The sequence below is a fragment of the Saccostrea echinata genome, unplaced genomic scaffold (assembly GCF_033153115.1).
Source record: "Saccostrea echinata isolate AGI-Se365-2 ecotype Australia unplaced genomic scaffold, CSIRO_AGI_Sech_v1 ptg000009l, whole genome shotgun sequence".
Classification (NCBI taxonomy): domain Eukaryota; kingdom Metazoa; phylum Mollusca; class Bivalvia; order Ostreida; family Ostreidae; genus Saccostrea; species Saccostrea echinata.
Genome location: NW_026889758.1, coordinates 14,206,668 through 14,234,039, shown reverse-complemented (window position 1 = coordinate 14,234,039; position 27,372 = coordinate 14,206,668). Strand labels below are relative to the sequence as shown.

General features: G+C 33.1%; 1 protein-coding gene across 1 annotated transcript; it reads right to left on the bottom strand.

Annotated features, from left to right (window-relative positions):
• Window positions 1-887: 887 nt before the first annotated feature.
• LOC133181823 (phospholipase DDHD1-like) lies at window positions 888-27,305 on the bottom strand. The gene is made up of 14 exons (XM_061316446.1): window positions 26,802-27,305; window positions 23,486-23,647; window positions 22,757-22,885; window positions 17,211-17,349; window positions 12,401-12,516; window positions 11,073-11,179; window positions 10,597-10,708; window positions 8,070-8,146; window positions 6,929-6,993; window positions 6,496-6,574; window positions 6,072-6,221; window positions 5,544-5,796; window positions 5,150-5,287; window positions 888-3,713 (listed from the first exon to the last, which is right to left on the bottom strand). The coding sequence occupies exons 1-14, from the start codon at window positions 27,238-27,240 to the stop codon at window positions 3,562-3,564; spliced, it is 2,118 nt and encodes a 705-aa protein (XP_061172430.1). The 5' UTR covers window positions 27,241-27,305; the 3' UTR covers window positions 888-3,561.
• Between the last annotated feature and the right edge of the window lie 67 nt (window positions 27,306-27,372).

Here is a 27,372-nt window from a genome sequence, read left to right as displayed (position 1 = left end):
TTGTGGCCCCGCCCTACCCCCGGGGGTCATGATTTGAACAAACTTGAATCTACACTTCCTGAGGATGCTTCCATATAAATATGGCTCTTCATGGCTTTACTGTTCTTGAGAAGAAGATTTTTAAAGATTTTTCCTATATATTTCTATGTAAAACTTTGATCCTCCATTGTGGCCCCGCCCTACCCCCGGGGGTCATGATTTGAACAAACTTGAATCTACACTTCCTGAGGATGCATCCATATAAATATGACTCTTCATAGCTTTACTGTTCTTGAGAAGAAGATTTTTAAAGATTTTTCCTATATTTTTCTATGTAAAACTTTGATCCTCCATTGTGGCCCCGCCCTACCCCCGGGGGTCATCATTTGAACAAACTTGAATCTACATTACCTGGGGATGCTTCCATATAAATATGACTCTTCATGGCTTTACTGTTCTTGAGAAGAAGATTTTTAAAGATTTTTCCTATATATTTCTATGTAAAACTTTGATCCTCCATTGTGGCCCCGCCCTACCCCCGGGGGTCATGATTTGAACAAACTTGAATCTACACTACCTGGGGATGCTTCCATATGAGTTTCATCTTTCCTGGCCCTGTGGTTCTGGAGAAGAAGATTTTTTAAAGATGCTATTCATTTTTCACTAATTCTTAATTATCTCCCCTTGAAAGAGGGCGTGGCCCTTCATTTGAACAAACTTGAATCCCCTTCACCCAAGGATGCTTTGTGGCAAGTTTGGTTGAAATTGGCCCAGTGGTTCTGGAGAAGAAGTCGAAAATGTGAAAAGTTTACAGACAGACGGACAGACGGACAGACGGACAGACGGACTACAGACAAAATGTGATCAGAAAAGCTCACTTGAGCTTTCAGCTCAGGTGAGCTAAAAAGACTATCTATTTTTAAAATTACTAACACAAAGAGTATTTTATCACATAATAGTGAGTTTGTAGTCTGCTAAAATATTTTGTGTCATCTACAAGTACATACTGGACTGGAAAATATAACAGATGATTGACATATATTTGACAATTATAAGTACATCTATTACGAAAGTCACACTACTATTGCCAAGGTTGAAGTGTAGCGTACTGAAAGAGTTATTCTCCATTTTACATAATTATGCATGGTTAGTCTATCTTTGCATTAAGTTAAATAAAAATGCATTCAATCAAAAAGTTATATTTGTAATAATAAGGTGTGAGACAGTGATTAACAAATATATAAAGCTAAATAATACCACTCCCCAACACTGGGTGGGACTAAATTCAAATAAAGAAATATCACAGATAGTGTGGGTACTCATGAGGAAATATATAATATATTGTAAGAGTTTTATACATATGCTGTATGTGTACCAATATCCAAGCAAAAATATATCTGAACAATCAGTTCTCAATATTAAAGGATAATAAAAAAAAAACAAGAGACCCATGGGCCACAATGCTCACCTGAGTAACTTTGGCCTTGCTGTATTTCACCTGATTTCTCCCCCCTTGTAGTACTTATTGTGGCCACGCCCTTCCCCCCAGGGGTCATGATTTGAATAATTAGAATCTACACTACCCCAGGATGCTTCCACATAAGTTTCAGCTTTTCTGGCCCCGTGGTTCTTGAGAAGAAGATTTTTAAAGATTTTTACTACAATATTTCAATGTAAAACTTGGATTCCCTATTGTGGCCCCGCCCTACCCCCAGGGGTCAGAATTTGAATAATTTAAAATATACACTACCCTAGGATGCTTCCATGTAAGTTTCAGCCTTTCTAGCCCAGTGAATCTTGAGAAGAAGATTTTAAAAGATTTTTACTACAATATTTCAATGTAAAACTTGGATTCCCTATTGTGGACCCGCCCTACCCCCGGGGGTCATGATTTGAGCAATTTAGAATTTACACTACCCCAGGATGCTTCCAGGTAAGTTTCAGCTTTTCTGGCCCAGTGGTTCTTGAGAAGAAGATTTTTAATGACCCCATCCAATTTTTGTATTTTCTTGATTATCTCCCCTTTGAAGGGAACTTGGCCCTTCATTTTAACAATTTAAACTCTCCTTTACCCAAGGATGCTTTGTACCAAGTTTGGTTAAAATTGGCCCAGTAGTTCTTGAGAAGAAGTTGAAAATGTGAAAAGTTTACAGACGGACGGACGACGGACAATGGGTGATCAGAAAAGCTCACTTGAGCTTTCAGCTCAGGTGAGCAAAAAAACTATTTAACCTGTAAATACATATGTTATATTCACCCATTCATGCTCTCAATTATAAAAAATTTCAAACCAAAATCACCCTTTTAACAATTAATACATCTCTAGAGCTAAAAATCCTAGATCCTATTTCAACAATCCCTTTATAACTGGGAGAGCTGAGAAAATTGTCTTGGTTTAGGATGGAATGTTTTCATTGGTTGCTGACTTTTTGAAGCCCAATTGTTAATGGAAGCTTGTTTAATAAAAAGGTAGTATTAATTTATGCATAAAATAGCAGCCTATGGACCAATTAGTCATTTGTCACCCTCTTTACAATTTCAAACAATATAATATTGAGTAAAGTCTTCATTCTTTCATTTACAATGATAAAGTTCTCTAAAATGTCACATGATTTGGTGGTGGGGGGGGGGGGGGGGGAGAACCAAGTTTGGTGAAATTTGAAAAGATAACAGACAGGTAACCATCAATAAAGTTCACTTGAACCTCTGGTTCATGTGAACTGGTCACTAGAAATCAAACTGTACGATGCCAGTTTTCAGAATTAGTAATATTTAATGTGATCTAGCTATCATCACACTATAAGTACATTTTTTTCTCCAATTAAAGAATTTTAGTTTCTAAACTGGGTAGAAAATAAACTAAAACCTATGCTGTACATAGCCTTTCTATTTAAATATGTTCAATTTGTAAAACTGAAAAAAGAAATTGGTTCAGTGGTTCAAGAGAAGAAGCTGAAAATATCTCGAACACTAATGCACTACTAATCCACAAACTTGAATTTATACTACATGAGGATGCTTGCATATTAATGACTAATTATAACCCCACTGTTCTTGAGAAGAATTTATTCCCCTGCATTACCTTCTTCTTAACTGTTAAAAAGATTACACCCCCCTCCCCAATCCCCATTTTGTTTTTGGGTTGAAATACTACATGTACTTCAGTTTAAAACTAAATGTTTAATTTATGAAGTCTCCCTGCAAATTCAAAAGTAAACCAGTTGAAAATGCAGTCTGAACTTGTAAATGAACTAATAATGAGCTAATGAACTAATAAGATGGAAAAGAATGATGTTACAACAGAAGAACGGCAAAGCCAATTCATGGCAGAGGCAGAAAAATCTATTTCCAAAAATAGACAAAATATTTGTATTATTTAAATCTCGATCAGTTGTTGAATTCTTACTTTCAACTCATGTCAAAAATTTGCTCTTAAGAGGTTATGTTTTCATTTTTGAAATCAGCTGATTTTAAATAAAGATTATTGTATTGTTTTGTATTGTATGTGTGCACTTGACAACATATCCAGATGTAACTCTGTGTTTTGACTATAGTTATATGAAACGCTATAGACTGGGGGTGTCATAATTCTTGGAGCTCTGGATGAATATGAGACAGAATGAAGAAAGCAACATCTTTGTCTGTCCAATAAGATGTATGTGAAGTCAGCATGGAGAAATAGCTACTGGAGAAACTAGCCTCACGTAGTTGGTAATCCAATCTATACTCCAAGTCTGTAAAATTTATTGGAAATGATTACTGGTGCAAAAATATTACTACCAAAATGAAAAAGTTGGTCTATTATACAGAGAGGTAGATAAAAAGCATAGCAATTAAACCTTAATCCTTAAAGGACTTACCGCATGTTTCTAAATTATTTGAAATTAAGTTTATAAATTTTGTGTTTTTACTGCGGAAAAACCGCGGTAATTAACCAATTATTGACTCAAATGAAAACCCCTGAATTAAAAATAAGTTAATTAGATAGCGATCACGTGACCCTGTGACATCAAAGGCGACAATGCTGATCAGCTCTTCACGTAAATCTTACTAAAATATACGCGATACAACCTGAATTTTTTGCATTATGGACGACCAAATCACTGATTTTATCGATATGATTTTTAAATATCCAACCTTATATTTTAGAATTGTCAGCAAGAAATAATCTGAAAAATCCGTTAACATTGTAAAAATAGCAGCGACGATATTGAGGGAGACGCAGCGAAGACGAAGAAACTCGCCATAACAATACAATTTGACTTGTCATTTTATCACATGTATGAACTTATTTGATTCACAAATTTAAATTACATAACTTTGTTATTCTTCGTTTTTAACATAATATTAATTTATGCAAGATTGCCTTCAAATGTTTTGTAAAGAATGGCGGTCTTGAAAAATAATTTTCCGATCACGAAACATTGCCGTAATCAGACCTACAGATTCTAAATGTTTCGAATAAAAAACGAAAATATCTCAAAATTCTTACACCTTAGAACTAGTTAATGTTTCTGTAGTAATTGAAAATCACGTTAGGAATTAATTTTTTCAGCATTTTTTCATAATAAGCTGCATTTGTCGTTGATAACTCCATAAATAGTGTGCAACTTCTCATCTCTCTATCACTGAATTGTTGCCTATGACGTCAGAGCAGTATTTCGCCAAAATCCGACTGAAATATGCATATTGCCGTATTTGAATTTCAACTCTCAATATCTCTTAAAATATGCTTTCAATAATGTTTATTGTATTCAGAATTTTAATAAACAAGGTTGTAGATAATATTTTTCATAAAATTAAGATTTTTGAAAAATCATGCGATAAGTCCTTTAATTGTTCTGATGATGACTGCAGTCTTAATTGAATTCGGTCAACAAAATATATCTACCTGTGCAATCTCAAAATATGTTGTGATTTGTTTATGTCTTTATAGCTCCAGACTCTATTGAATATCTTTCGGTATCCACTCCTGAGAATCTCTTTCGCAATTTCAACTTAAGGTGTTGGTTTATATATTTTCTTGTTTTTGTAAATTTTGACTATTCCAGAATACCTTTTCTCAAAGTTTTTCGTGACAAAAACCTGTCAGTTATTGTAAACATGGAGAAAAGATAATAAATGGATGTCACTAAACCACTGACTGCTTTGAACAGTGGCCTATTTTTACCTGTTTGATCAACTTCCTGGAGAACTTCTTTGCGTTCTTTTATATGTTTCTCAATCTCTTGGACATCCTTCTCCATCTTCTCTAACATCTTTAGCTCTGCGGACATGTCCTCCGATTCCTTACCCTTCAACCATTTAACTGTCAAAGGTATTGTTTAAAAATTTTACATTCACAGCTATCCTGAACAGCATTTTCATTATAAAACCAAATATTAGTGATTTTCAAATAATAAAATTATTTTGGCTATATAATAGTGTTAGTGGAAATAGTTGTAAAATGAAAAGTAACAAAAGTAATGGAAAATATGTATATGCATACTGTGAAATACAAATTTAACCATCACCAAAGGAAAAATGGAATGGTTAAAACCATCACCATACATACAGATACCCACAAACAGAAAAGCCTTGGCTACGAGCAGGTGAAGATTCACGGCTACTATGAGGAACAGAATCAGTGCTATCATTGCCATCAACAGGATCACCTTTGTCTGATATTTTTTCTGCAGAGACTGATGGTTTAAAGGCAGCATAAGCTTTTGTTTTCATGGAGTTGTAGGATTCTTTTTGTTTGCCATCAAATCGATGTATAGGAAGAGGCATAATTGTGGAGTAATGCTTCAGAATGAGTGGTTCAAGTCTGTATGCCTGCAAAATCCATGAAATGCATATCATAAAAGCACTAAGCAATGATATTTTAACCATTTGCCACTAAAAGTATCTAATGCACCAAACGGGGGCATTTTTTCAAACTCTGGAGGTAATTTCAGAGTTAAGAAGACTGAGAGGCATAAAACATTTTTTACAAGTATGCAGCATCACATCTATAACTTTCTTTGTTATTATATAAAATATTAACAAGGATTTCTATAGTACAGTTTCTCTTTGATTTTCAAATAAACCTTTAAAATAAATTTTCTTACAACAGGGTCGTAGGGATGGTAGATGTTGAAGAGACGTTTACAGAGACTTGAGGGCATGATGTGATCTAGGGTACCTTTTCCTTGAGGTCTGAACCCCCTCAGAGCAAGGAACACTGCTAGAGGGGAACCCAAACAGAACATATTCTCTATCTATAAAGAAATAATCAACATAATATTCTACAACAAGGCACTTTTACACATAAAATCTGACTATGAGTATAAATTACAGATTCCTTTGTGAAGATGAATGACATTAATGTTTTCTAAAATGCACATGCAGATATTAACATTTACATATTTCATGCAATCTCCTCCTATTCTCCTAATCTTATACAGATCACAAGCTCTTCTTTTCCAGAAAGTTTAAAATGGTCTAAAAATGGCCATGGCCACCAAGTCCTATTAAACAGCAAAAATATCTTACTGTGAAAGAAAGTGTTGGTCCACTTTGTTTCTTGTGCTTTTCTTGAACATCTTTTAGAATTGATTCAACTGCTGTAGCTCTGTTATAGTATAAAAAGTTAACCAAAATATCTACTAATTCTGAATGAAATAAATTCAAATCAGAGCTCAAACTTGATGTGTTAGAATGCAAAATTCCACTGTCACAGTTAAACTGTCTTTACAGTGTTTTCTATAGTGTAAATTAATATTGCCAATTATGAATTATATTAATTGTGTAATTCTTATATAAAACTATAGTATGTCTTGATTCTTCTGGTTACTATCTTATTGTGTATTTAACTTAACCTTGTTCCTGCAATAAACCCTATTACCTGGTATATTTGGTTTTACTGTAACTTTTTCTTCACTATGTAGAAACCTCATTTAGTCACATTAGTCACGGATTAACTTACTTTTGCCTGGCTTCATGTATTTCTTTTTTTATTTCACTAGAATCAGAATCCTTTTGTTCTTCCTCCTACAGAAAAGATGTTTTTTTTATTTTACATGTACAAAGTTTACATTTAAGACAAGAGCAACATTCACCATCCTGGCATGTACAAGTTATGATTTCCACAAACTGAGGATGTTTATTAAATTGACAAATAGTAGCTGTTTCATTGAGAATAAAATCTTCAAGGTCTCCATCTGTAATGGTATTCCATCATAAACCATTAAGAACCCACTGTGGCCCCATCCTAGGCCCTAACTGCCATAAATATAACAAACTTCAATCTAAACCACCACTGTAACAAAATGCCTGATTGTTTAAATGATACAATTTAGCTGTCAGTTAGATGTGATTTAAGAAAATATGAAAAAAAAATGAAGAGGTTTAGATTTCTGACTGTGGGATAATTCAAGCCTTGGGTGTGATCTATACATTTCTTGATTTACACTACATTAGTATACCTGTATATAATCCGATTATCGGTACTTACTTTTTTCTTGATCATTTTTTTATATATACTTACTGACTTTCTATTATAAAATTTTCAACCCTATATTTTTGACCACACCTTGCATTTTTCTGCTAAAGTTGAAACAATCCTAGGCCTAGCTACATTGCACATTAATGAGGAGAAATATATTCGAGTACCAAGAAATTTGAAAATTTACACAGAAATTCTTAGATATTTTTCATTTTGCCAATTTAGCTTTATAACCATGATGCCATGAATTGCAAAGATTAGAATCTACATCAAATGTGCAATGGTGCTTTTGTAATGGTTTTGCTGAGTAAGAAATTAAGAATAATCCTCATTAATTCAGATAATTCTCCAAGTTACCTAATTGTCTCCCTTAGCAATACAATGTCAAATGGTCTCAAATTTCACAAAATTCAGTCTAGGACATAACTCATCAAGAAGTTTAATAAAAAAAATACTTAAGTTACAATTGCCAGGTTCCATTGAAAATGCAAAAACAGCTTTGGAGATAATGTTGAAAAATACTGACATATATATTTAAAATGTCTGTTTATAAAATATTAATGCTGCATTTGAACAGTGCAATAAAAAAGTAATGTATAATGATACATTGATATGAACTTACAATGACTGAGTTAACGAACTGATCATAGAGCTGGATTGGATTCCAACCAGTTATAATGTCATAGGAAATAACAGCACCTAAAAGTATTAAAAAAAAAAATTAAGAATATTGCAATACAATATTTCAAAAATATGCATCAAATTACTGTGCCTTAATTAAGTAAGTTTGTATATTTTAGAATTCACTAAAAAGTCTTATTTCCTTTTATATCTAACATATGCTCGCTCTCATTCCATTATAAAAGAGACAGAGTGACATACGTCACATGATATACCAATCGAACCTTAAAACTGCAGATATTTAAATCTTGTGACTTAATTGTTTAAAGCCTACATAAACTTTAATTATCAAGCTTGGTGAAAGTTGTTTTAAGTACAGTATACCTACTATCATTTTATATGCAACATTTTTCACATTTGCAAATCACCAATGAAAAACCTGTCTATATAATTAATATTTGCAATGGAGTTTTCCCATTTCACAAACATTTTAACGTCTATTTCTATTTCAATGTTTAGATAATGGGCTACATAAATGTAAGTCAATCTTAAGAACATCTCTCACTCTGCCTACTCTGTGTGTTTCAGCAAAAGTATCAACACTGTCAATGTTCTTCAACAGATATCTTATTTCTAATACATCATAGTTATTCAGGTCGAGGAAGCTACCTTATATGGTAATTGTTATTATGGTACAAAGTGGAGTTTAGCGTGAAAAGTTGTCCAATCCGATAAATGAATAGCAGAGCATTATGGTTTACTACATGTTTACATTTAACTACAAACACGCGGTTTGGGTAAACCTAGGAGGTAATATTTATTGAAATGCAGGAAAGACAATCGAAACTCAATGTCACTGCTTTTATAAAAAAATACAAAGATAAGGCACTATAAATAAAGATGTTCCAAGTTCACATAAGAAACAAAGCTGTTTCTCTGAGTTAAATAATACATTGAAATTCCTGTACAAAACCATCACAAAGTTAGCATTTAAAACTTAATATGGCTTACAGAAGATAATATGTGTGGACATCTTAGTGACTATAATTTTGTTTCAGGGATTCTACGTGAAATTTGTATTCACTAAAGAACAAAATGGGACTATAGACGATTGTCCATAAGTTGCCTTAGACAATAGAATGGAGAGAAAGAGAATTCTATGTCTATAAATCAATTGTTTGTAAATGTTAGCATTGAAATAATATACAGTAATTTACATATAGTATTTAATCTGTGAAAGCAACAAAAAATTATAATGTGCTTCCCAGAACGAGTATAAAAATTGCCATAAAATTTCAGACGTATTCTTGTAGTAAACCCATAATGCAATTCAACTCATTTAGCCGATTGGTCAGTATGTAACAGTAAGTCACGTTGGTATCTTATTTAATATGTAAATTTATTCTGATGTCAAAGAATATAGTTTCCTCGACCTGTTATTGTTAAGCTTACATTGTTTTATTATTGTTGTGACATTATACATACTGACACCAAGGAAAGCCATAAAATTTTAAATTGTTGTCTATTAAACTGATGGTTCTATTTTTAAAGTTTAGTTCCAGTGGTATTAATAATACATGTACAGTTTTATGCATCTGTTATTTCAACATTTCTTATATTTTACTGCTGAGATTAAAGTCAAACTTGAGGCCCATGGGCCAAAACATTCACCTGAGTCAATATGGACCTGCTGTTCTTCAGCAGCAGATTTTTTTTTCTCCTGTGTATTCCTATGTAAAACTTCGATTCCCTGTTGTGACCTCACCCTACCCCCATCTGTCATGATTTGAACAAACTTGAATCAATACTATCTGAAGATGCTTCCATATTCACATGACTAATCATGGCTTTGCTATTCTTGAAAAGAAGATTTTTAAAGATGTGACTGCACTATTTCAGTATACCTATAAATATTTCACAAATCTTGCTGCCATGTGTGTAAATTAGGCTAAACTCTACCCAGAGCTATACTTCTTGCTTGGTCATATTTAAACTGTTGCACAGTTTACATTTTAATTTAACCAGGCCTTGATCTTAAGTAAGTTGAAATATAACACATTTCCCATTCTGATATTTTTCTTTAATTCAATATACGAAAATTAGTCCGTAATGTATATTTTTTTCAAAAAGACCAACTTATGATAGCCATCAATTTATTGACAATGTTGTTATTCAACCAGGGTTTTTCTTCCCAATGTCAATATTTCATTCTTTATCCGGAGTTGTTGTTCCTGCTATGCTCCCACATACATGTTTGTTATACAAGATTCTTGGAAAATTTGTAAATGGTGAAAAACTGTATTCAAAATTGTTTAATAATAATATTAATAATATTAATCAGTGTATGGACTGAAGTTAAAATTTCTTGAGCAGTTTCTTTAAGACTGAACTAAATGTAACATGTGACAGACTGACAGATGAAAGGACAGAAGGATGGACATGAAAAGCACTGTATGCCCCAGGTATAATAATAGCTTAACATAATAAAACCTTTAAAATGCAAATTCAAGGTTTACATTGATACATACCTAAAGAATGGGCCACAATGGAGACTTTTCCTCCATTGACCTGGAAGTAGGGATTTCTCGTGCAGAACATTTCAAATAGTCGATTCAACTCGTTCTGTAAACTATGGGTTATCTTGAATTTAAAAAGTAAACACATCTCAGTTACAAACGTGTATATATATAAATATATTGTAGACCTACTTTTTTCCGTGTGGGATAAATTTACGCCATGTACGCAGTCACAATTTTTCACATGAAAAGGCTGGACAGACAGATGGACAGGAAAACTAATACCATAATATGGCATGTAAAAAGAAGATGTATGAAAAGCTAGTGTAATAAAGAATATCAAATGCACTAACCTCTGATTGAAATATACAAAGTGCTGAATAGCTTTGAAACTTTCTAACCTCTTACCTATATATAGGATTGTAGTACAGAATGTAAGATTTATTAACCTTTACCTAACCTATAAATAGCATTTAATATGCACTAACCTCTGACCTATATAAAGGGCTGGTATAGTACAGAATATCCATTGCACTGTTATTGAGAATAGAACGCATTCCTCTCATTTTGTGTGGTGTTATCAAGTCCACCATGTCTAAATGTAGAAGAATTTTAGAAATTACCATCTTGTGATACCCACAAATACATGATCTAGCACAGGTACACATTTCAATTTGTAACAAACAGTTTTGTTTGATTTCTTTCATAATTTGATAATTAACTGTTTATGTACGAGGGTTGTTAGAAAAGTTCGCGGACAAGTTCTATTGTGAGCGCGCTATTTGCATGAAATCAGTAAAACTCTGCAGGTAAAAACTATACGTATTTTCCAATTAATATGCAAAAATTTGGTGTTTTCCGATGATCTTTAAAAAATAAACAGCGAAATTATTTAGATAAAATATGCTTCATGGAGCATGTTACTTTTTCGCACTTTTACATTTCAGAGACATAATTTTGAAATTAAAAATTGCACTGTTGTAGCGCATAAAGATTTATGATATTTCACCTCTCACTAAGATATTTATGAAACGTCATTTGAATTACATTGGAGGAGTTATGACTATTTTATCACTAATTATAGATGATCAATGCGTAAAAACAAAGCCAAGAAATGGTAACGTCATTGAATGTCTTGGAGCACCGAGCTATTAAAAATGTGTGCAGACAGGGAAATGCCCGAAAGAGACTAAAATGTTTTTAAATGCTGTTGGGGATGGCTTAGACATATCTAGTACCAAAATGTTCAAGTGGTAGCAACTTTGTAAGAATTAATGGAAGGATGGGCATTTTTGATTATCAACTCCTGCGATACCCCAATATCCTGCTCATCGCAATGGATTTTGCATTGTTTCTCATATCTGATCGCTGAACTGCATAGACATTGTTTTAAAGATCTCACTAATATCCGATACGCCACAAAAGACATTAAAAAATATATAACATGTCTTGATATACTTATTTAATTTTTAAGTCAGAAAACGACAGGAAAAGTCTATAGATATGAAAGATATTTACAACTGTGAAAAATCTTCACAGGTCTGGAATCAGGTTGTCACGTCACCTACCGTCATAAAACGTCAAGTGATTGCTCCGTGAATCCGATGACCGCGCAGTAAAAATCGAAGTATATTTTCAAAATGTTTGTAAATGGACATGATCTTTTACATACTAATAAACAAAAGATAAGAATTCAATTAGATATACGTCATTCTTCAAAGTTTACAATCTATTTTCCTTAAATCAAGGTGTCCGCGAACTTTTCTAACAACCCTCGTACTTTGTAAAAAAAAGAAAAAAGAAAAATTCAAGTTACCTCCATCCAGTTTCAAGTTTGATCGCCATTCTACTGGTAAAAACTCCGCTCTGTGAGAGCAATTTTCTATCAGGCTAAAATACTTGGATTTCATCTGGGTTACCTTTTCTCTCAGCCTAAAAATGAAAGCTATGTGCATGTGATTATACAATTTTGAAAAGTTTTCAAGAAGTAAATAACATTTTTTAAAATCATTTGTTCATCATAACCATGCACTTAGTTTGTCTGATAAATGTGAAGAAATAAAGAAGATTTTCAAAGAATTAATGTATTTTCACTATATGAACAATAGAGCCCACCCTAGCATTAATTTATCAACTTCTGTTCCTCTTTACCTATAGATGCTATATGCCAAAATTGGTTAAAATTGGTTCAGTAGTTTCTGAGCAGAAGCTGAAATTTTCAAATGTTAATCCACAACTAAAAACAACAGATATAAACAGATAGCAACAAGTCACCTTAAGTGACTCGTGTGACCTAAAAAAACCTTGATACCAAATCTACTCAGATTTATTTTCTTTGATTCAGAAATCCTCATGAACAAAGCAGAACTTAGATGCACACAGAAATTAAGAGGCCCATGGGCCACAACGCTCACCTGAATAACTTTGGCCCTGCTGTTCTTCACCAGATGATCTTTTTGTAATACCTATTGTGGCCCCGCCCTACCCATGGTGGTCATGATTTTAACAATTTAAAATCTACACTACCCCAGGATGTTTCCATAAAAGTTTCAGCTTTACTGGCTGTAGTGCATGTGACCCCCCCCCCCTTTTTTAAATGATGTAATAATAGTAATGTTAGGTTACATGGTGTAACTTTTTATTTTATCCACGACAGTGTTTAATCATTCTGAGTGAATGACTGTAATATTTTGCTATATTTGTGTGAGCTTGGAGCGGGTTGATTTTTCTATCAAATAGGGTCAATGACTGTAATATGTTATCATGCATTGTGGTGATTTGGAGCGGGTTGATGAAGTTTGTTTATTCACAGTTTTATTTTGTTTTATATGAATGTGCTGTTCGCAGAGTTGTACCTAAGTCACTTAATTGTAAATGTATATACTTGTGAAACAAGGGTAGATTGATATATTTTTATAACATAAACATGACTGAGACAATTCGAACTGAGTTAGAGTTTGGTAAAAGATTAATAAAGTATGTCATTTGTAAATCAGCACTTAAGCATACATCCTAAGACTATAACTGTGTCAAATAGTACGTAATTGTTGTTTGGTTAGTGTTATTTAGTAGATATAATACCTGTGAAATAGTCTAAACTTCTGTTGTCACATTGTTTGACAGTTTTGCTCTTCATTACGATGTACTTCCGGTTTAGAAACTTGTTAAAGTAATTGATAAATTTATCCTTGCATTTGTAATATAACCGATAAATATATCGAGTTTGAATGGCGGTATCTTATGAATGACTGTATTTTGAGATAAACTGAATATTGTTTTAAGTTTAATTTGTTTTGTTTTAATTATTTATTGTGAAATATATTTTTATTTAATTGATAAGTATGTAAAAATTCATTATTTCATACTTGTATAGAATATTTGGTGACACTTGTTCACGTGAAAGATCGTGATGTTTTACAATTGACCAATCAGATTGTTCGATATAATTGATCATTAATTGTTAATCCAATGAAATTTCATAATTATTAATTCCATTAATATCAGTCATTTTCCAGCATTTTCCGTTATTTTCTGTCATAGAGTCATATAAAAGTTAGACGCTGAGATTTTTTAGTCACTCTTCTGCTTATTTTGATTTGGTAGGTCCGTTTTACGGAACTCTCAGATTTTTTTTAGGATTTTATTTTAATTTTTATTTTGTCTATCTTTTATTTTATTTATTTATTTTTATTTAGGAATTTATTTTTAATTTATTTATTTAGGATAGGGTTTTACCGTGTAGGACACAAAATAGTAAAATACTATTGTCCGCTATCGGTTGTTTTAAAGACTCAACAGTCTATGACTGAGTAGTCTTCTTTAGTAATTAATTTATCTAGGATTATTTTATTTTACATTTTTACTCAATTTTATTTCATTTTTATTTTAATGCAAACTATGTAACTAAAGTTATACGTTTGCTATCTTTCTCTTTTATGATGACTAAAGTTGATTAGTTCAACGAAAGTCAATTATTTATTTTATTTTCATACAGTAATTTAATTATTCTAGATATGTAAATTTCTCTTCAATTATTTTTAATAGAAATTATTTTATTAGAGTACTTGGGAATTTTTAAACGTTGCTTCTCGATAAACTTACTTATAATTATTAGAGTTATCTTTCTTTGCCCTTAGTGTTTACAAGCTAACCTGTTAAATACAGTAATGCTTGTTGTTAGGTTTAACAAGTCAAAGTTATAAATAACCATGGCTTGTGTCCTTATTTAATAAGTATTTTAGGAGTTTAACAAGCTAACCTGTTAAATACAGTAAAGCTTGGTGTTAAGTTTTACAAGTCAAAGTTATAAATAACTACGACTTGTTGTCACATATTTTTATATGCATAGGAATAGATACGTTAGATTTTTGGGGTGGTTTTTCAGTCTGTTTTATGGTATGATTTTAATTATTTATTTTAATTAAACATTTATTATTATTAGTTCGGTATGAATGTGGTGTGAATTTTGTCGTCTAAATAAATTGTTTGTTGATAATGCACTTAATAAATTTAATTGTTTAATGTTTATAATCTTATGTCTTCTTTACGAATGGTACATTTATAAAAGTAGTTAAGCGAATTATTAATTCTATGAAAACAATTTCTAGCTGAACCGCTAGTGTTACACTGGCCAAGAGGTTCTTGAGGAGAAAATTATCAAAGATTTTTCCTATATATTTCAATGTAAAACTTGGATTCCCTATTGTGGCCCCGCCCTACCCCCAGGGGTCAAGATTTGAATAGTTTAGAATTTACGCTGCCCCAGGATGTTTCTACAAAAGTCTTAGCTTTCCTGACCAAGTGGTTCTTGAGAAGAAGATTTTTTTTCTATATATTTCAATATAAAAATTGGATTCCCTATTGTGGCCGCGCCCTGCCCCCAGGGGTCATGATTTTAACAATTTAGAATCTACACTACCCAAGGATGCTTCCACAAAAGTTTCAGCTTTACTGGCCAGGTGGTTCTAGAGAAGAAGATTTTTAAAGATTTTTTCTATGTATTTCAATGTAAAACTTACTTTTACTACTGTGGCCCCGCCCTTCCCCCGGGGGTCATGATTTTAGCAATTTAGAATCTACACTACCCAAGGATGCTTCCACATAAGTTTCAGCTTTTCTGGCCCAGTGGCTCTTGAGAAGAAGATTTTTAAAGATTTTTTCTATGTATTTCAATGTAAAACTTGGATTCCCTCTTGTGGCCCCAACCTTCCCCAGGGGTCATGATTTTAACAATCTAGAATCTACACAACCCCAGCATGCTTCCACATAAGTTTCAGCTTTTCTGGCCCAGTGGTTCTTGAGAAGAAGATTTTTAAAATTTTTTCTATATATTTCAATGTAAAACTTGGATTCCCTATTGTGGCCCCGCCCTTCCCCCGGGGGTCATGATTTTAGCAATTTAAAATCTACACTACCCCAGCATGCTTCCACATAAGTTTCAGCTTTTCTGGCCCAATGGTTCTTGAGAAGAAGATTTTTAAAGATTTTTTCTATATATTTCAATGTAAAACTTGGATTCCCTATTGTGGCCCCGCCCTTCCCCTGGGGGTCATGATTTTAACAATTTAGAATCTACAATACCCCAGCATGCTTCCACATAAGTTTCAGCTTTTCTGGCCCAGTGGTTCTTGAAAAGAAGATTTTTAAAGATTTTTTCTATATATTTCAATGTAAAACTTGGATTCCCTATTATGGCCCCGCCCTTCCCCGGGGGGTCATGATTTTTAAAATTTAGAATCTACACTACCCCAGCATGCTTCCATATAAGTTTCAGCTTTTCTGGCCCAGTGGTTCTTGAGAATAAGATTTTTTAATGACCCCACCCTATTTTTGTCTTTTCTTGATTATCTCCCCTTGTAAGGGGGTTTGGCCCTTTATTTTAACAATTTAAACTCCCCTTTACTCAAGGATGCTTTGTACCAAATTTGGTTAAAATTGACCCAGTGGTTCTTGAGAAGAAGTTGAAAATGTGAAAAGTTTACAGACGGACGGACTGACAGACAGACGGACGACGGACAACAGATGATCAGAAAAGCTCACTTGAGCATTCAGCTCAGGTGAGCTAAAAAACTGATAAACTGAATACCCCTGGTATTTTTTTTTTCATGTGTTGTTTTTTTTTTTCTTTGCAAAAACAGAGGAGAATTTAAGGGTGTAATTTTGGAATATAAGAAACTAGGTTGTACACTGTAAATGTTGAACAGGATAAATCAAAACTCTCTTACAGCACAAAGATCAGACCATACAGCTTTAATTATTATACATGTACTTAAAGAGGAAAAGCTAACTGGAACTTCTAATGCATCATGTACCACTTTGCTGTTTTTAGTCTCTAAGTGAATTAACTTTTTTCTGTAATTTATACTATAGATAATGATGCCTACAATTAGTCCTTTGCTTCAAGTCTCATACAAAAGGCTTACAACAATCCCTTCTGATGTTGTTTAATATTAAAAGAAGAAACCATCAGTTTCAGTGAATAGATACAAGTGATCATCACCACTACCCCTTACTTCTCATACCAATAATATATATCTCATTAATGATTTCTTTTGAATGCAAAAAAACAGGATTGAGATTTGAATACACTATGATTTGTATCCAATGTCTTATCTGGAAACACTCACTCTTTAGCTCTTTTGACAATATTTCCTGTCTCCATCTTCTGTCCAATGCCATGAATGACAAATATAAGATGAGAAATGTCAGCTGGTTTGTCATCCATCACTGCTTCATATTTATAGCCTCGAATCAGCCTTGTACCAGCTGGTAAAGTATAATGTAAAGTACATGACTATTGTATAACCATACATGCTACCTATACTATGATTAAAAAGAGGGAGATTCAGACCTCAAAAGTGGTAGCATTGCCATACATGTGATAAGTCAAAGACCACAAAACTGTACAGGAGCCATAAAAAAACTGGAATTTGGGTGAAAAAACTGTACACTGCCTATCAAAAAACGGTACAAAAAATGGTATAAAATATCGCTTAAATTCTTCTGAAATTCCATAGTATTCATTGTAATAAACATCGTATATTTTATACCTACGAAGATCTGGGTCAGATTCAGAGCTCCCACTGGACCGAAAATATTTTTGGCCATTTTTCACGTTGAAAAGAATTGCAATCTTACATCTCGTCTCGACAAGTGTATATAATGCTAATCACTCCACTAATAGCACTATTTCAATTTGTTTATATCACAGGCATTGTTTTAAAATTGTAAAATTTAAAGTTGTATCCACTTACAAAACTAATATAAGAATTATTTCTACATTTATATAATTAATTTGATATTGATGTGGTAGTGTAAGATACATGGCATCCTACTAGCTTGGGCTAGTGGGTTAACCCTTTAGCTCAATTGGTAGAGCACTGGACTGGCAAGCCAGAGGCCCCGGGTTCAATCCCCAGCAGAGGCACAAAATGTCTCTGTTACATTTGGCGCCCACGTTGGGACCCGGGTGTTCTCTGGCGGGTGAAAGTGATTGCCCCCAGAACTTCGCCCCACAGGCGTCGGCACTCCAAAAGAGATGAGGACATCTCATTCTCTGGAGGGGGACAATGTGGTAGTGTAAGATACATGGCATCCTACTAGCTTGGGCTAGTGGGTTAACCCTTTAGCTCAATTGGTAGAGCACTGGACTGGCAAGCCAGAGGCCCCGGGTTCAATCCCCAGCAGAGGCACAAAATGTCTCTGTTACATTGATATTAGCCAACTCTTGACAGTAGATGTCCTCTTGTTCATAACATTTTTTTTAGCCTGGGGAGGGGGGTTACAGACTTAGTAAAAAAAAATGAATTTTTTTTTAAAAATGAAAAAATAATATAATAAGTGAAAAATTTAATCATATCAACAATTTATCGTGAAAAGAAGTAATCAAAATCAGGTTTAAAATTTAACAACTTGGACTGTTGGACACTGGATGTATGCAATCATGTAAATTCATATAATTGAAAATAATTCAGCATAATTGTATTGTTTTGTTTCCAAGCCAGTATCTCTTTCACTCTTTGTCAGTTTATGGTATAAATGAACACACTATTTTGACTTTAATCAGGTAAAATTAGCAGCCATGCTCTGCAATTTTCGTCATGTTTTCCTACTTTCGGTTTTAAAAAACGATCTATATAGATCCAGATTTTATTGATTAAAATCTTTTATTAACTAACTTCATCTCCCAAAAACACTTTGTCTTTCCTTTTTTAATCCATCTTATATTATTTCAAGTAATTTTGTATCCCCTTACTGCTCCAGGCTGAAGTTACCTTGTCAGCTGTGTGCGTTCAAGCGAGACGTGATTTCCTACATGTACATTGTTTTGTACGTTTCACGGAGTTTTCACAGCCTGAATTCACACGTCTGCTTGCATTAAATAAACAAAGGGGCTAATCTGTATACATTGAATAAACAAAGGAGATAGCCAGGAGTACACACACTTTTGTTTGGTATATCTGAAAAAAATTCATTTTCACCACTTTTGAATTTCTTTTCGCCACTTTTGGAAAAAAATCGCAATTGGCGCAAATGGCGAATCACAGCTCGAATTATGGATGTTTCGGGACCGCGATGTTTCGGGACCCCGACGTTTCGGGACCTGACAACACGTTTCGGGACTTGGGTTAACACGTTTCGGGACTTGGGCTAACACGTTTCGGGACTTCTAAATATTTTGTAATGGAAATGAAATAAAACTTGTTTACTTGTGTTTTTATGTTTAGACATGTATAATTTCTCAGTTTGATACACAATTTATAATTTAAGAAGCACTGATTGGAGTTTTTATTAGTTTTAAAGTTTGCCTGCCGCATGGAGCACGCCTGCCGAGAAAATCAAACGCCCGCGGTGTTGTCTCTTTAATTTCTTATTACAGTATTTGATATATTACCTTTATAAAGTATTTGATTAACATCTGACCAAAATTTAATTCAATTTTTTTTTTTTTTAGAATATGTATTTGATTTATTTATAGTGTTTGATACGGGAGTTTGTAGAATTAAAGCCGGGAGACAATCGTAACTGCTGTGTGAAGACCACGGACGTGTTTTTCTTTCTAAGACTTTCTTTCTCTCCTTTTTAATAATAATTTTAGGTATTTGATTTCATATTTGTTTACAAAATTTACAAAGGCTCAAGCTAGCACATGTGTAGTAAAAACTTTACGTTTTACGGGTAGTTGTTTTAAATCAGAATCTGAAATATTCCATGTTCAACTTTTTAAACATCAATGTATAAAATTTATAATTATTATTTCAGGTTATATATGCAGAAAAATCATAAAAGCAAATTTATACAAAATGTTACGGGTAAGAGAAATGTTATAACTTAAGCTATAAACTTCCTACACATCCATGTATACGTTAAGCAGAGAAGGAAAAAAAAAACGAAATGGGTAAGAAAATCAGCATGTATTTATATAACGTCAAAGAACAGCTTGTAAAGTAAATTTTACTGAAAGTATGATGTGTATATATATACCATGTATGCAACATTTGGAAATAAACCAAACTTACTAATTTTCAAAATATAAACACGTTTAACTTATTTTTCATCTTAACGTTTCAAAGTTAGACAATTTCTTCGTCTATGCAAAGTACATGTACTCGATAGCTTAAGAAAAATGATGAAAGTAATCGATTTTATTCATTTATTTTAATTAGAAAAAAATTATTCCCACGAAAGTCCCAAATATTCCCGCTATATATTATTGTACTATCAAAATTGTTAATTTGTATACAATGATATGGATGTCTGCATGAATTTATATGTTTACTGTGTATACACAGACTACAAATCTCAATGAAACTCAATTATCGATCTTATTTACCCGACCAGTGCGTAATATTATATGTGGTGTTACATAGTTAGGTACATGACAAACTTTAAATAAAACTGTAAATAAATACTAAATATTATTTATTTTGCAAATATTAAATTTTTCATGCTACATGTACGTTGTAAAAGTGTTTAAAAGACATTCGACATTGACTACGTTAACAGGTCAACTTAAATTTCAAATTTCCACCTTGCCACATTAAATAGATAAAGCTATGATGAAATTTAAAATGTTTTTAAAGACATTATTTGAAACGATATCAAATGAAATCATGTTGTTTATACCATTTAATGCTTTTTTTAAAGTATGGTATTTTTTTTTTAAATTTAGGGCCAATGTTCTCGCAACATTTGTAAAATATGTTTATTTACAATGTTTTGGAAACTTTAAAAATGTTTTCGTAACATTTCCAGGGAAGAATCTTACAGATACTATGCCAAAACTTTTTGGAAAAAAAATATTTGAAACCGTTTGGGAAAAGGTAGACAAAATCAAGATCAAAACATTTTGAAAACCTTTATATTTTGTTGAACTATTGTTTGATTCTGAATTATTTCATTTACCAATAAACAAACGATATTTTTTCCATATTTTTAGATTTTTATTTTCTTAAAATAATTTCAAAAGAAACCACACATGCAATCTTTTTAGTTCCCATTACCGGCGGCGTCTTTATACATGTACGTAACACCTCCCTATGTACAGAGTATCAGTTGGGATATGTGTACCTGATCCCAGTTGTTGTTTTAACAATTTACTGACATGTTTTTTAAAGATATATTCGACGGTAGCTGGAGATCACTTGAATATTTTAAAATATCTATCATCAACCTGAGAAGATTAAATTTTGGACCCCCCCCCCCATCACTACACACAAGAAAAAATAACTAATAAAAAAAACTGATAAAAAAAATAAAAAGAAATAAAAATGAATATTGTAAAGATTTATTCTTCTTCGTCTGTTATGAAAAAACCTCCATCAAAGTATATCTTTATGACAATTTTTATTATATATATACATAAAAATTAAAATTCGAATTTAGCTTGGAATATTACGTACTAAGTGTAATTAGAATAATATGCTATATCACCATAATAAAATAATTTGTTTAGATCCCGAAAAAAATTAACTCAAGTCCCGAATCGTCTTTACCCAAGTCTCGAACCGTCTTGTTGCTAGTCCCGAAACGTCGTATTAGTCAGGTCCCGAAACGTCGTGGTCCCGAAACATCGTGCCTCACAGCTCGAGCACTGGTCAGATTCACGTATATTAAGTCCTGTATATCAACTTTAAAATTTGGCTTTTTTTTTTTAAATCAAGTTACGTATACGAAACATTAACAGTAATTAAGTACCCCTTAAAAAATAAAGCTACCTAAAGGGGTATTTGATACGGATTTATAGCAAGATAATTATCCCAATTGGCAGTTCACACCTTCGCACGGGATGGTTTGTGTACACTACACAATTATCAGAAGGTCAAGTGTCAAACACAGGTGACGTTTCCAGTGTCTCGCGAGCGAGAATGAGAGGAAAATAGCGGCATTTAGCGAGAAATTCAAAATACTGTGCAAATTTTCATATTCCGTGAATTTTGGTGTCCCGCCGGTACACGATGAATGGGCTCGAAAAACTGTACATTTTGCGTACAGCCGGTACATATCACATGTATGCATTGCATGCAGTGTTTGATACTTTGATTTTGAGAGTATATATATGTAAATATGGCCTCAAATGACCATGGCAATAATCAAAATCAATAGTCAACTGCAATAAAGTAAACAAAAACCCCATTTACATAAACTATGCAAATAAATATTTTTCATGCTTATTACTGTAGCTTTGAGTGGATGCTTTAGCCTTTTGAAGAGTGATCTTTGTTGATATAGCCTGGAAGCAATAATTGTTAATGTTCATTTATTTGCCAAATAGAGCAAAGGATGTCACTTAACAATTCAGATCTACATTACCTGAGGATGCTTTTATATTACATTCAAACCTTGTTATCTCAAACTCAGTGGGACCAAGAAAAAACTTTGAGATATCTGAGTATTCTAGATATCCAGGGTAAAATACTTAAAGAATAAAGGGTTGGGACTTCCAAAAGAGTGTGGCTCTTCATTTGAACAAATTTGAATCCCCTTTACCAAAGGATACTTTGTGGCAAGTTTGGTTGAAATTGGCCCAGTGGTTCTAGAGTAGAAGATGAAAATGTGAAAAGTTTACAATGACGACAACGACAATGAGGACAAGGATGAGGACAGACAACAGACAAATTCTATCAGAAAAGCTCACTTGAGCCTTTGGCTCAGGTGAGCTAAAAGCAAATACCTTTCTGCATTCCCAGTTTCTTTTTAAAGCCTCGTACAAATCTTGATGATGCTGCCTCACTGTACAGATAAATTTCATTAGGATGATTCCATTCTATGTAAAAGTCAGTAAATCTCATGGAATGCTGCACTACAAGGAAATCAAGAAATCAAATGTATGGGAAAAGGGGGGATAAAAAAAAATTTCTGTGACAGTCTTTTTTTGGATAAATTGCTGTAAGCTTAACCATACTATAAGTAACTAGCTGTTTCTCTCTCGATCATTACGTGTATTATTTTGTGTTTGCATTTTTTAACATACTGTATACAGGGAAATTTTCGCCTTTTTCGCCCTACTCACAGGTGGGAATTTAAAACGCGGCAAATTAAAAAAACAGTATAATATCTTAAACAGAATTGTGACTTGGCAAATTTAAAATGGGGCAAAATTGTTCGCAAGTGTAAAAGGGCGAAAATAACATGGGACAAAAATAACCCTGTATACAGTAATCTTTATATAAATATGCATCTCTGTTATACTCATTGGACTTAAGTGTTACCTGCACTTGTATGTTTATACTACATACAATGTAGTTATAAGAGGTGTAGTGGTGTTTTCAGTTTTGTTGTAGCTAGGACTATATACTGGTAGATATAGTACCTAGCTGGGGAGGGAGACATCGTAAGCGATTTGAATAAGAACAAAAATTTACACTGCAATGATCGTAGTTTTTTGACAATATTCCTATACCTGGTTTTGGTCCTTTCTGTGGAGAGAGATGTTCCTGCTCCAAACTGTGCCCCATGAATTTAGCAACATGTTCTGTCTCTATCTGGATTCCGTAGCCATCCTCCAGTGGTTGTCCATTATATTCATAGAACCAAAGACCCTGTGTAATGTCGGACTCATCACCTAAGTATGTCAAAATTGTTGAAGGTTAAACTTGTGTGATATAACCATTCTACTAAATCTGAAAATATATACCACAATAACATGTACATTTATATATATACCAGCAAAACTGTGAAAGAAAATTATCTACATTGAATCATGGATAAAGAGAATCTGCAGGGACAGCCTAATTAAATTGCTACAGGACATTAATCAAATTTTACAGTATATCAAGCAAGCAATTTGTCATTTTACAAAACACAGTAGAAAAAAAACCTGTTATACATTTAGTATGTATTAATCAGAATCACATAAATGATTAAATGTTAAAGATCTTTGAGTTCCTTATATAAGTGAGGATAGATAATAATGTTTTCTCTCTTTAATTACTGGGTACAGTGGGTAAATATGGACCAAATATGCTTCAAATTGCATTCATCATGAGGGTCATTTGTTCTTATATATGACTGTACATTCAACATGTATACCATGAAATTTTATATAATTATTTATATGCATGTAAAAATGACCTCCAGCTTGAACCACTATACGTTTTATAAAAAAAGAAATATTAATAAAGTATCACATGCTTCAGTGTTCATGCTGACCAGTCAAACTTCAATATTACAAGTACATATGAACTAGGTACATCTGTTACCACATGACCAATCAATATATACTGTTTACACCTTGATACTCCCTCCTATCTCTGCAATAATAAAAGGATAACATAGGCTTAGTATTATATGTAAACATCCACTGGCCATCTCTGTTTGAACAGAAGCACTGGTCGGGTACTTCATCTTAAATCAAGAACATATGTACCGGGGTACTCAATGAAAAAAGTATCAGAATTATACATGTAGCTTAGGTCTACAATAAGCTTCTTCGATCTGCAGAAATTTAAACTACAAAATTTCTGTGGCACATGCAGATAAGAAAAATATTCAATTTTATTTATTTTACTACCCTGTTTTTTTTTTTACTTTTTAAATAAACATACATCAACTAGCCAAGGTTTTGTTCATTCTCATAAATTTAATATTAGGAAATGTTATACATGTACTTTCATGTAAACTACATGAATTTGATTCATCGAGGAATATTTGTGAAAAAAAAGGCAGTTACCCTCTGAATAATGAAACTACACCCTGCAGCACAATTATGAATAGCCAATAGAACTTAGCAAAAGTCAACATTGCTTGATGACATGTGATATTCCAAAAAAAATATTGACAGTGCTGAATCATTGCACTGTGCTTCACCTTTATTTGTATAAAGCATTCAGTATATAATAAATACTGCATGTAGTTTAGGGTAACACTGAAATTTTTCACTCCCTGAGCCTCAGTTGACAATGGTTTTCTTAGGGTGAAAATTTTCAAATGTTACCCTCAGATAAATATAGTATCTATATAATAGTGCATTTAAATGAAAAATGCCAAATTTATTAGTCCTGAAATAGAAAATTTAGGCCCCTATAATATATACACTGCACACAAAAAAAAGAGTTCTATTTCTGTGACATTTTCATGCAATTTATCATTTTATTAGACCAAGATGAATTAATTAAACTCATTATTATTTGCATGTGTTTTCTCCATTTAAGTAATTAACAACAGTGATTTAATTCTGATCATCAATACTTTATTGGCTGAAAATCATTCTTCATCTGCTTGGATATAAATTGAAGCTTTAACCTTGTTTGACACAATTTTCAAAGTCTATAGAAATTAAAAATGAGAATTTCAGCCACTGGTGTCAATTTAGTGCACGAAGGAGTTGTCATAAAATATTTCCATAGATTATCTGAGCGAGACCTATAAATAGATTCCAAACATGAGCTACATCATTATCTTATTGATGGCAAGTAATGGAAAATCATGCATGCATGAATAATGATGGATCCCTTTCCAAAGTGGTGGCCATTTTAGTAATGTTAAATCCCATTAGGCAGTGTCAATATAATATACTTGAACTTTTGGGATTTCTTTTAAGCAGAAAAATGGGGGGGGGGGGGATTAATTGATCTACTGATCAAAATATTCATGTATTTAAATTGAGAAATAATGTAAAAAGTCAAGTTGGTACCATGGGATGGACTCTAGATCCTCTCTGAATATCAAAGCGTTAGAACCCGACTTCATATCTTGAGGCATCTCAAAACTGCAACTTAATAACTGGCCAAGAACACACTGTAAATTATAATTGTTTGACTTCATTATCATTTATTACTCACCTGAACCAGTGGTTCAAGTGAGCTTTTCTGATCACCTGTCATCCATTGTGTTTCTTTCTGTCCATCTGTTGACTTTCATCTGATAACTTTTCACATTTTTGACTTCTCCAGAATCACCTATCTCAATTTCAACCAACCTTTTAATATCCCAAAACATCCTTCTGTGAAGGGTATTCAAGAACTATGCACACTAACTCTCGATTCCCGCCTACATTTTACACCCATTTAATTCAATACTAATGGCAATTTGGCCGTAAAACTTTGTTCAATGCAAAACAAATGTTTAAAAAAAATTATTTTCATTGATTTCTATAGTGAAAAACACAAGTTTTACCAAAATTATAGAGTTACCTCTCTTTGTTTTCCCAAATAAGTAAAGTTTTATGAAAATTCATATAAATATCTACATAAATATGAAAAATCATTCAAATGTGTTAACTTTTGAAAATTGACTTGGAGGTAGGCGGGAGAACAATACTATCATTCGCAGTTCTTTTAATCAAATAAAAAGCCACAGTTTCTTTAAAGGGGAGATAATAAAAAAAAGGCATAAATTGAGTGGGTGTCATAAAATATCTTCCATATTAATATGAATATCCATGACATTGCTGTTCTCAAGATTTTTTTCTATATATTCCCATGTAAAACTTTTGCCTTTTGTAGCCCCGCCCTAGTCCAGAGGGCCATGCCTTGAACTTATCCTAAATTATCTCCCCTTGAAAGATGGCATGGCCCTTCATTGGAACAAACTTGCATCTTCTTTACCTAAGGATATTTTGTGTAAAGTTTAGTCGAAATAGGCCCAGTGGTTCTCAACAAGTTGAAAAAGTGAAAAGTGTACAGACGACAGTCAACACACAACAGACGGAAGTAGGACAGCCTTGGATCAGAAAAGCTCACATGCGCCTTTGGCTCAGGTGAGCTAACAATACACACCTGACCAATACACAGGTGTACACTTCTTTTTGGAGACATCTACTTGGTATAAACCACCAAGAACCAAAATTACATCAGTGTCAATTTCCTTTTCATCCTCTACATTTTGTAACGCCCGGTATCGACATTCTATTCTCAAGGAATCATATCCAATAAACGGCGTCCATTCTTTATCGCCATCCTGTTTGTAAAACCACCGAATTTCCTCTGGTCTTAACTTATCAACATACTCCTTTTTAGGAAATAGGGGATTTTTCAGTCTCACAGGGGGAGGTGTTGCTCTGGCTTCGCTGTCTACCGACAACTCACTTGCATTGTCACTTTCCGCCTCTTCGTCAGAAGGAAACAGACTTGGATAAAGTCTATCATTTGAACTCCGAGATGAAGGATTCCGAGAACTTCTAATTCCATCGCCAAGCGACCCAAACTCACTCATCATAGCTACACATACACAACGTCTACAACTTGTTACGTTTTTGACAAATAATTACATTATCTAATGTTTTAAACCCGTCAATCTGTAATCAAACCATCAACATCTGTCGTCTGTATGCAAAATCAAAGTTCGAAC

Bases quoted from the DNA above. Each gene is read 5' to 3' on its own strand.
- LOC133181823 (XM_061316446.1), bottom strand. From the start codon at position 27,240: ATGATGAGTGAGTTTGGGTCGCTTGGCGATGGAATTAGAAGTTCTCGG. The intron at 6,575-6,928 runs GTAAGTTAATCC...ATACTATAACAG, and splicing joins ATACATGAAGCCAGGCAAAA to AGCTACAGCAGTTGAATCAA. The intron at 5,288-5,543 runs GTGGGTATCTGT...TACCTTTGACAG, and splicing joins TAGCCAAGGCTTTTCTGTTT to TTAAATGGTTGAAGGGTAAG.